Consider the following 11,443-nt stretch of genomic DNA (forward strand, 5'->3'; position numbering starts at 1 on the left):
CGGGTCAACATTCTTCTCCCCCTCTCTCTTGTTCTAGTTGTTTTCAATTAGAGCTATTAATGGCGACTGTTTTTGATCTTATGCTAACTTGAACTGACAATTATGCCCATCCACCACGTGATCCAAATATGGCGAAAGTTGTTGGCACCTTCCATCGGCAATTTCAGTTCGCTATCTCTATCTACAAAGCAGTGGCGAATTACAAACTTCCATATCGATCCCAAGCTGTCGTGCAGACAGCGCCATACGCACAAGCTGCCATACTTATATTCCATGTAGCACATGCGAACTAGTAGAAAAAGCTCGGTGGTCGTGATCCTCCTTTCCGAATAAAAAGTAGTAGTACAACCTTGCAAGCTGGGTAGTAGCCAGTAGGTCTCGCATCCATGGCTGCCCCTCCTAGTCCTCGGCCTCCTGTCATGGTGCTTCCCTTCCCTGCGCAGGGCCATGTCATGCCCCTCATGGAGCTCTCCCATCGGCTCGTCGGCCACGGGCTCGAGGTGGACTTCGTGAACACGCACTACAACCACGACCGCGCCCTCAAGGCCATGGCCGCCGAGAGAGGAACCGTTGACCCCGACGGCATCCACATGGTCTCGCTCCCTGACGGTATGGGACCCGACGGCGACCGCACCGATATCGCCTTGCTGGGCAGCGGCTTGCCGGCGGCCATGCTCGGACCCCTGAAGGAGATGATCAGGTCCAAGAAGATCAAGTGGGTGATCGCCGATGTGTCCATGTGCTGGGCGATGGAGCTGGCCGCCACGGCCGGCGTCCGCGTCGCCCTGTTCTCGACTTTCTCGGCCGCCGTGTTCGCGCTCCGGCTGCACGTGCCCAAGCTGATCGACGATGGCGTGCTCGACGAGTCTGGTAAGAAGAAACCAAATCAAGTAGACCACTGTGCTCTTGCTCTGTGTCGTTTTCTCTGACTCAGAGATCGAGTGCGTCTATGAAATGCAGGGAACGTGAGGAGGAACGAGACGATCCAGCTGACCCCCAAGATGCCGCCGATCGAGGCTGCCGAGCTACCATGGGTCTGCCTGAGCAGCTTGCCGGAGAGACGCAGGTTGATGATTCAGATCTTGCTCAAGACCAACCCGGTGATACCGCTGGCCGCCATCGTCATCTGCAACACGTTCGAGGGTATCGAGTCGGAGGCGCTGGATCTCCTCCCCAACGCGCTGCCCGTCGGTCCCCTCGAAGCGCCGGCGGCGTCGAGCTCTGCCGGCCAACTCTGGCCAGAGGACCCCGTCTGCTTCCCCTGGCTCGACGCGCAGGCCCGCGGCTCCGTCATCTACGTGGCGTTCGGGAGCTTCACCGTCTTCGACGCGGCGCGGGTCCAGGAGCTCGCCGACGGGCTGGAGCTTACGGGCCGGCCTTTCCTTTGGGCGGTCCGGCCGAACATCACCGCCGGGATCGGAGAAGAGTGGTTCGACGCGTTCAAGCTCCGCGTGGAGGGCAAGGGGCTGGTGGTGGGCTGGGCGCCGCAGCAGCGCGTGCTCTCGCACCCCTCCGTCGCCTGCTTCGTGTCGCACTGCGGGTGGAACTCCACCATGGAAGGCATGCTGCACGGCGTGCCGTTCCTGTGCTGGCCGTACTTCGCCGACCAGTTCGCCAACCAGAGCTACATCTGCAACGTCTGGGGCACCGGCGTCAAGGTCCACGCCGACGAGAGAGGGGCGGTCACCAAGGAGGATATCAAGAACAAAGTCGAGCAGCTGCTAGGCGACGATGGGATAAAGGCAAGGGCAGCTACGTGGAAGGACGCGGCGTCTACGAGCATCGCAGAGGGAGGGTCATCAGATCAGAACCTGCTCAAGCTTGTGAAATTGTTAACACATCAATAGTCTTCAAATAACGTACTAATATTTTCTTCAATAAAGTCCCTAGGTTTTCCGCTCGAGCAAGGTTTAATTCAACGGCTGTGCTAAAGTTGAGGCAAAATGCAAATATGCCAAATCGCAACTGAGGATTTGGATCCAACAGTTGGTTGAAATCGACTGCAGAATTTTTCATGTAATCGTGCTCTAGGCACTCTCTTATTTCTATGGGAATTATATGTTGTGATAACCAACGTAGCTTGAATATTGAAGAGCTCACTATGCTTGGTCATCAGTTCACCTCGGCAAATACCCGGTAGATTTCTACTTAAATTTGACCTGGTTAAAACACATCTCGCCCCCACGTCACTCCTTGCAGACTCCAGAGAAACACATGCGGACACCAAAACCGCCGTTGCCGGCGGCCCTTCCCTCCATCCACCCCCTGCCCTCGAGGCGGTGGTGGTGGTGCTTGGTGTTAGTGGAGGCTCGTGACGGGACCGATCGAGGCTATGGTGTTGATGTAGAAGCCCTCCGTGATCGATTCCCCTCCGGCGGAGCGCCGGAAAAGGCCCCAAGATGGGATCTCACGGGTACAGAAGGTTGCGACGGTGGAAAAAGGGTTTCGTGGTGCTCCTGGATGTTTTCAGGGTATATGGGTATATATAGGAGGAAGAAGTACGTTGGTGGTGCTGCGAGGGGCCCACGAGGGTGGGGGCGCGCCTACCCCCCTGGGCGCGCCCTCCTGACTCGTGGCCTCCTCGCTTCTTTCTTGACGTCCACTTCAAGTCTCCTGGATCACGTTTGTTCCAAAAATAACTCCCCAGAAGGTTTCATTCCATTTGGATTCCGTTTGATATTCCTTTTCTGCGAAACACTGAAATAGGAAAAAAACAACAATTTGCACTGGGCCTTTGGTTAGTAGGTTAGTCCCAAAAATAGTATAAAAAGGGATATTAAAGCCCATTAAACATCCAAAACAGATAATATAATAGCATGGAACAATCAAAAATTATAGATAAGTTGGAGACGTATCACCGGCCCCCTCTCTCTCTCCACCCTCCTCGTCATCGCCGAAGGATGCGGCTAGGCAAATCCCTCGCGCAGACGGCGGATGCGGGGCCTTCTCTTCTTGCAGCGGCGCGGGCCTGTGCTTGGCCCTGGTGCAGCCGTGGGCGCTCATTGCCGGTAGCTGGGCTCGCATTGGCGACCGTTCTCGAGGCGGTGGTGGTGCTTACCATTAGTGGAGGCTCGTGAAGGGATGAGAGGAGGGGGTGCAGTGGTCGCTACCTTGTGGGACCGATCTGGGCCAGTGTCTCGGGAACCCGGTTCTAGCTACGTTGTGGTGGCGCGGAGGTCGGCTGGTGCGCAGGCAGTCAAATCCAACGATGGTGACTCCGGGGTTTCCACGAGCAGTGGCGGCTGGATCCGGTGCATGGAGCTCAATGGAGTTCTGGATGCGGATTGGCAACCCTAGCAACAACCTTATTTGGTGTTAGGGTTGTCCTGCGGCTCAACATGCCTTGTTTGTTGCTGCTTTGTTGTGCACCTGTTGGCGTGGTGTCGATTGACTAATGGCAGAGATAGAAAGAAATGCATCTTCATGCTTGACTAGAATGAGGGCCCAATTGAGGGATGTCAAGAAATATATCTTCATGCTCGACTAGAATGAGGGTCAAATCGAGGGATGTCAAGAAATGTATCTTCATGCTCGACTAGAATGAGGGCCAAACCGAGGGGGGCATCCCGCTCAAAGTGTTCATTACTAAGTATTACAAAGATAAGTTTGGACACGCAGTTGTGAGTATTTTTTTCCTATATGAGTCAATAGCTGATGGCATCCCACATATCTTACTGGCAGAAAATGAGTTTTGAACTGCTCCATTCTCAGAGGAGTAAATTCGAAATGTGGTGTTTCAATTTTTAGGGACGTAATTATATTGGAGCTGTTATATTTGTTCAACAGTCTACATACAGAAAACTTTGACATTAGCCTTAAAACTTTGAGAAAATTATACTCATGCTCAACACTAAGGAAGGAATTCATATTCAGCAATATCAACCAATTTGTCACCTAAATGTCAGTTTTAAGATTTTTACGAAGGTCAAAATTAATCGGCTAAACGGGGTGACTGACTATGTGGAATGCCCCACTCAAATTGCTTTCATGCAGTGTTGGAACATACTCGATGGCACTTTTTTGTGTTGCATGAAATTGCACATGAGTTTCACTGGAGAAAGTTGAGGGGGGCCATCTTAAAATAGACTTTGAAAAATTCTACGATAAAGCCCAAGTGACCATTCATTCTACAAACCCTTTGTATGAATGGGTTCTCACCGAAATGGTCTAGGTGCGTAGAAAGTTTACTCTGTGGTCAATGATGATGTTGGTAGCTACTCTTGTTGAACGGACTAAAGTGGCTGGCCAGGTTGGGAGGGTAATCCCTCAATCGGCACTAGGTGGCTCGCCCACTCTGCAGTATGCGGTGACACCACACTCTTTATGGATCGTGACTTAGATAAAGCAATAAAGCTCTTGTTCTATTATTCTGAGAAAAAAAATCCCATTTTACTACCCTGAACAAAGTTGGTGGTTCACATAACCCCCTGATCTTTATTCTTGCTCCCTTCACCCCCTAAACAATCCTACACTGGGCACAATCAGTCACTGGGTGGTTTGAATCGACTGGTTGCTGACGCGGCGATGGTCATTGGTGGGTTTGACCTACGAGTGGGCCTTCCTCATCTGGTGGGTGGGGGCCCAATTGTCGGGCATCGTCAACCCTCTCCTCGCGTAGGAGATAGCAGGGCAGCAACGCGGCACCGCAGTGATGCTGGCGGCTTGGGAGTGTGGGGGTGGCCAGATCTAGGGCTGCGACCCCATTTGGTCTTGTTTTGGCCGGATCCAAAGTTCGGCGAGGGTGTGAACACGGCACGATGGAAAGCTTGTGGCGGCGGCGGCCCAACCATAGGAGGTAGCAGGGCAGCGGCGGCGGCGTTGTAGCGATGCAGGTGGAGGAGGGAGGTGAGGGGGCGGCCAGATCCGGGGTTACCGACCCCATCTGGTCTGGTTTCGGCCGCATCTGAAGTCTAGCGAAGGTGTGAAGATGGCCTGTCGGCGAGCTTGTGGCAATGGCGTGACCTATACCCAATATGGGAAAAGAGAGAAGGGAGAGGAAAGGGAAGGGAGGAAGGAGAAGTAGGAGCTCGAGGCGGCAGCTTGGAACTCTGGCAGTCGCCGACGTCAGCCAGTGGCGACGGGGCCGGGCGCGGTGCTCTGGGAGGCAAGCTGCAAGGGGAGGCTCGGGGCGGAGCTCCTCTGTCTCCGCCAAGCCTGACGAGGGAGACCCACCGGCAGGTCAAAACTGCCCATTGACCATTGCCACGTCAGCAATCTGTCAAGTCAAACCACCCAGGGACTGATTTTGTCTAGTATGGGATTGTTTAGGGGGTGAAAGGAGCAGAAATAAAGATCAGGAGGTTATGTGAACCACCAACTTTCTTTAGGGTAGTAAAATGGACTTTTTTCTTCTTTTGAGGAACTTTCCAGACTTCAAGATAAATTTCTATAAGAGCATACTTTTCCGCTTCAATGAGCCTGCAGATTCGGCAATGAGTATGATGAGATCTTTAGTTGCTATCCTGGTCAGTTCCTGACTTGATATCTTGTATTCATATACATGTATGAGGGCCTCTTTTGGCATGAGAACATAGCTGAGTACAACCCATGCACCCTACCAAAAGTGGGTTGAGTAGGGAACTTTTGAGGTCATTCTTCCCAAACACAACCTGGGAAGTCATACCCCTCCCAACTACGGAAGATATGTGCCGCTAGTCAGGATGCTGCATTTTAAAGAGTTGATGGTTGTAGGATCGAAAGTATGCGTAGAGTGGGGGTGATTAGACTACTTGACCAAATAAAAACCTAGCCTTTTCCCAATTTTAGTTATGGGTAGATTTTAGCAAATCTAGCAAGTCAAGCATCACCATACACATGCAACTTTAAGAGTATAGCAGCAGAAAGAAAGACATTGCACATGTAATTAAATGAGGTGTTTGGATAAGGCAAACGTAATGGGGACACGAAGATTTTTGGCATGGTTCCGATAGGTGGTGCTATCATAGGTCCACTTTAATGGAGACTTCAACCCACGAAGGGTAACGACTGCGTGACTCCGCAGAGGGCTCCACCCACAAAGGGTTTGAAGGAAATATGCCCTAGAGGCAATAATAAAGTTGTTATTTTATATTTCCTTATACCATGATAAATGTTTATCATTCATGTTAGAATTGTATTAACCGGAAACTTAGTACATGTGTGAATACATAGACAAAACAGAGTGTCCCTAGTATGCCTTTACTTGACTAGCTCGTTGATCAAAGATGGTTATGTTTCCTGACCATAGACATGTGTTGTCATTTGATAAACGGGATCACATCATTAGGAGAATGATGTGATGGACAAGATACATCCGTTAGCTTAGCATAATGATCGTTAAGTTTTATTGCTATTGCTTTCTTCATGACTCATACATATTCCTCTGACTATGAGATTATGCAACTCCCGAATACCAGAGGAACACCTTGTGTGCTATCAAATGTCACAATGTAACTGGGTGATTATAAAGATACTCCACAGGTGTCTCCGAAGGTCTTTGTTGGGTTGGCTGATGTCTACTACACAACCTTCTTCTTGCACACATTGTTGGGCCTCCAAGTGCAGAGGTTTGTAGGACAGTAGCAAATTTCCCTCAAGTGGATGACCTAAGGTTTATCAATCCGTGGGAGGCGTAGGATGAAGATGGTCTCTCTCAAACAACCCTGCAACCAACTAACAAAGAGTCTCTTGTGTCCCCAACACACACAATACAATGGTAAATTGTATAGGTGCACTAGTTTGGCGAAGAGATGGTGATACAAGTGCAATATGGATGGTAGATATAGGTTTTTGTAATCTAAAAATATAAAAACAGCAAGGTAACTAATGATAAAAGTGAGCGAGAACGGTATTGCAATGCTAGGAAACAAGGCCCAGGGTTCATACTTTCACTAGTGCAAGTTCTGTCAACAATAATAACATAGTTGGATCATATAACTATCCCTCAACATGCAACAAAGAGTCACTCCAAAGTCACTAATAGCGGAGAACAAACGAAGAGATTATGGTAGGGTACAAAACCACCTCAAAGTTATCCTTTCTGATCTATCTATTCAAGAGTTCGTAGTAAAATAACACAAAGCTATTCTTTCCGTTCGATCTATCATAGAGTTCGTACTAGAATAACACCTTGAGACACAAATCAACCAAAATCCTAATGTCACCTAGATACTCCAATGTCACCTCAAGTATCCGTGGGTATGATTATACGATATGCATCACACAATCTCAGATTCATCTATTCAACCAACACAAAGAACTTCAAAGAGTGCCCCAAAGTTTCTACCGGAGAGTCAAGACAAAAACGTGTGCCAACCCCTATGCATAAGTTCACGAGGCCAGGGATCTCGAAAGTTGATCACCAAAACATGCATCAAGTGGATCACGTGATATCCCATTGTTACCATAGATAAGCACATGCAAGACATACATCAAGTGTTCTCAAATCCTTAAAGACTCAATCCGATAAGATAACTTCAAAGGGAAAACACAATCCATTACAAGAGAGTAGAGGGGGAAAAACATCATAAGATCCAACTATAATATCAAAGCTCGCGATACATCAATATCGTGCTAAATCAAGAACACGAGAGAGAGAGAGATCAAACACATAGCTACTTGTACATACCCTCAGCCCCGAGGGTGAACTACTCCCTCCTCGTCATGGAGAGCACCGGGATGATGAAGATGGCCACCGGAGAGGGATTCCCCCCCTCCGTCAGGGTACCGAAACGGGTCTAGATTGGTTTTCGGTGGCTACGGAGGCTTGCGGCGGCGGAACTCCCGATCTAGGTTTATTTCTGGGGGTTTCTGTATTTATAGGAATTTTTGGCGTAGGTCTCACGTCAGGGGGGGTCTCCGGATCGTCCATGAGATAGGGCCCACACCCAGTAGGGTAGGGCGTGTCCCCCACCCTCGTGGACAGCCCGGGACTCTTCTGGCCCAACTCTTTTACTCCGGGGGCTTCTTTGGTCCATAAAAAATCATCAAAAATTGGCACGTTAATTGGACTCCGTTTGGTATTCCTTTTCCGCGATACTCAAAAACAAAGAAAAACAGAAACTGGCACTGGGCTCTAGGTTAATAGGTTAGTCCCAAAAATCATATAAAATAGCATATAAATGCATATAAAACATCCAAGGTTGATAATATAATAGCATCAAACAATAAAAATTATAGATACATTGGAGACGTATCATTGGCATAGATTGAGATTAGGATTTGCCACTCCGTGTATCGGAGAGGTAATGCACATCACTATAAGCCTTGCAAGAAATGTGACTAATGAGTTAGTTACGGGATGATGCATTACGGAACGAGTAAAGGAGACTTGCTGGTAACGAGATTGAACTAGGTATGATGATACCAACGATCGAATCTCGGGCAAGTAACATACCGATGACAAAGGGAATGACGTATGTTGTTATGCGGTTTGACCGATAAGGATCTTCATAGAATTGTAGGAACCAATATGAGCATCCAGGTTCCGCTATTGGTTATTGACCGGAGATGTGTCTCGGTCATGTCTACATAGTTCTTGAACCTGTAGGGTCCGCACGCTTAACGTTCGATGACAATTTGTATTATGAGTTATGTGTATTGGTGACTGAAGATTGTCCAGAGTCCCGGATGAGATCATAGACATGACGAGGAGTCTTGAAATGGTCGATAGGTAAATATTGATATATTGGAAGGTAGTATTCGGACAGCAGAAAGGTTCCGGAGTATATCAGGTACATACCAGAGTATCAGAGGGGTTACCGGACCCCCCCCCCCAGGGAAAGATATGGGCCATAGGAGGGAGGCTAAATAGCCCACAAGGGGCTGGCACACCCCCCACAAGGGAGGAGGCCGAGTTGGATTAGGGAAGGGGGCGGTGCCTCCCTTTCCTTCTCCTACTCCCTCTCCTCCCCCTTTTCCCCTCTGAAAGAAGGAAAAAGAGAGGGGGGGTCGAATCCTACTTGGACTAGAGTCCTAGTAGGACTCCCATCTCCCTGGCGCGCCCCTGGTGGCCGGCCTCCTCCCCTCCTCCTTTATATACGGGGGCAGGGGGCACCCCAAAGCACATCAATTATTCTCTTAGCCGTGTGTGGTGCCCCCCTCTAGAGTTTACTCCTCCGATCATAGCGTCATAGTGCTTAGGCGAAGCCCTGCGCGGATCACATCACCATCACCGTCACCAGGCCGTCATGCTGACGGAACTCTCCCTCGACCCTCTGCTGGATCTAGAGTTCGAGGGACGTCATCGGGCTGAACGTATGCTGAACACAGAGGTGCCATATGTTCGGTACTTGGATTGGTTGGATCGTGAAGATGTTTGACTACATCAACCGTGTTAACCTAACGCTTTCGCTTTCGGTCTACGAGGGTATGTGGACACACTTCCCCTCTCTTTGCTATGCATCTCCTAGATAGATCTTGCGTGAGCGTAGGAATTTTTTGAAATTGCATGCTACGTTCCCCAACAGGGTCCACGAAGAAGTAAGCTTGTCTAGCCCACCATGGCCATCGTCCACGAAGGACTTGCCTCACTCGGGTTGATCTTCATAGAGTAGGTGATCTCCTTGCCCTTATAAACTTCTTGGTTCAACTTCACATCTTGTCAGAGGCTCCCAAGCAACACCTAACCAATCTAGGAGACACTACTCTCCAAAAGGTAATAGATGGTGTGTTGATGATGAAATCCTTGCTCTTGTGTTTCAAATGATAGTCTCCTTAAAACTCAATCTCTCTCACACATATTTCGCTTGGGTAGGAGAAGGATTGGAATGGAAAGCAACTTAGGGAGGCTAGAAATCATGATTCACATGGTAGGATTGGAATCACTTGATCTCAACACATGAGTAGGTGGTTTTCTCTAAAAAACGAATGGTGGAAGTGTAGCTTCGTTCTGATCGTTACACACGAAATCCAACCGTTACACACATTTCACCAAACTCGGTGGCACCGACTGGAATTATCGGTGAGACCAACCTATGCAAAAGATATGAATGTTGGAGGTCTCGGTGGGACCGACTTGAAACATCTTGGAGCGACCGATGTGCAATGGTAGGGCAAACCTCACTTTGGTGGCACTAATTGCACCATCTCGGTATGACCGAAATAATTGCAATAACGTAACAAAAGGTTGGTAAGCCATCTCGGTGGCACCGATTGCATGACTCGGTACGACTGAAATAATTGCAACATATGACAGAGAACTGGCAAGGCCATCTTGGTGAGACCGAGATCTATATCGGTTGATCCGATTTCTCAGGGTTCGGTTGTGGCAGTGTCCAGATGTACTCGGTGGGTTAGGGCAGGTAGGATCCAGTGGGACCGAGTTAGCTTGAAGGGGTTTTGGACATATTTGGATAGAGAAAGTGGCTAAGGGTTTTGAAGCAATATCGCTAAGCACTTGAGTAACCAGATCATCATCAAAACCTCATCCCGTTTTAATAGTATTGGCTTTCCTATGGACTCAATGTGATTGTCGGTGTCAAAACCGACGGATCTCGGGTAGGTGGTCACGAACTGTGTGTCTAGGCCGGATGGTAACAGGAGGCAAGGGACACGAAGTTTTACCCAGGTTCGGGCCCTCTTGATTGAGGTAAAACCCTACGTCCTGCTTGATTAATATTGATGATATGGGTAGTACAAGAGTAGATCTACCACGAGATCAGAGAGGCTAAACCGTAGAAGCTAGCCTATGGTATGATTGTTGTTTGATGATATGTTGTCCTATGGACTAAACCCTCCGGTTTATATAGACACCGGAGAGGGTTAGGGTTACACAAAGTCGGTTACAATGGTAGGAGATCTACATATCCGTATCGCCAACCTTGCCTTCCACGCCAAGGAAAGTCCCTTCCGGACACGGGACGAAGTCTTCAATCTTGTATCTTCATAGTCTAGGAGTCCGGCTGAAGGTATAGTCCGGCCATCTGGACACCCCCTAATCCAGGACTCCCTCAGTAGCCCCTGAACCAGGCTTCAATATGATGAGTCCGGCGCGCAGATTGTCTTCGGCATTGCAAGGCGGGTTCCTCCTCCAAGTACTTCATAGAAGATTTTGAACACAAAGATAGTGTCTGGCTCTGCAAAATAAGTTTCCACATATTGCCATAGAGAGAATAATATTTACACAAATCTAATCTGCTGACGTATTCTGTAGTGTGACATCACACCACGGCCAAGCCTTTATTTGAATCGTTTTATTGTCCCACCTCGGCATGTCATGCGAGGCGGTTTCCTTGGCACGTTTTGTTAAAGCAGAGATCGTGTCCCCTTATTCTGGGATTCTCATCAATACGGGCGTGGGTAACCCAACCGCTTCTAGGACTCCTAGACTATAGGCAAGTCCAAACGGCCACGGAGAGGACCCCTGATATGCACCCTCTTTATAAAGGGACAAGGCTTTTATTTTTCCCTCCCGTGCTCAATCGAATCCTTCCCCCACCCCAAACTCAAATGCCCAAAGTTCAGG

General features: G+C 48.9%; 1 protein-coding gene across 1 annotated transcript; it reads left to right on the forward strand.

Moving 5' to 3' along the window:
* The first annotated feature begins 236 nt into the window (after positions 1-236).
* Positions 237-2,062, forward strand: LOC123105077 (UDP-glycosyltransferase 83A1). Its single transcript, XM_044527061.1, has 2 exons — positions 237-870; positions 961-2,062. Exons 1-2 carry the CDS (start codon positions 387-389, stop codon positions 1,845-1,847), a joined length of 1,371 nt encoding a protein of 456 aa, XP_044382996.1. The 5' UTR covers positions 237-386; the 3' UTR covers positions 1,848-2,062.
* The last annotated feature ends 9,381 nt before the right edge of the window (positions 2,063-11,443 follow it).

The sequence above is a fragment of the Triticum aestivum genome, chromosome 5A (genome assembly GCF_018294505.1).
Source record: "Triticum aestivum cultivar Chinese Spring chromosome 5A, IWGSC CS RefSeq v2.1, whole genome shotgun sequence".
Lineage (NCBI taxonomy): Eukaryota > Viridiplantae > Streptophyta > Magnoliopsida > Poales > Poaceae > Triticum > Triticum aestivum.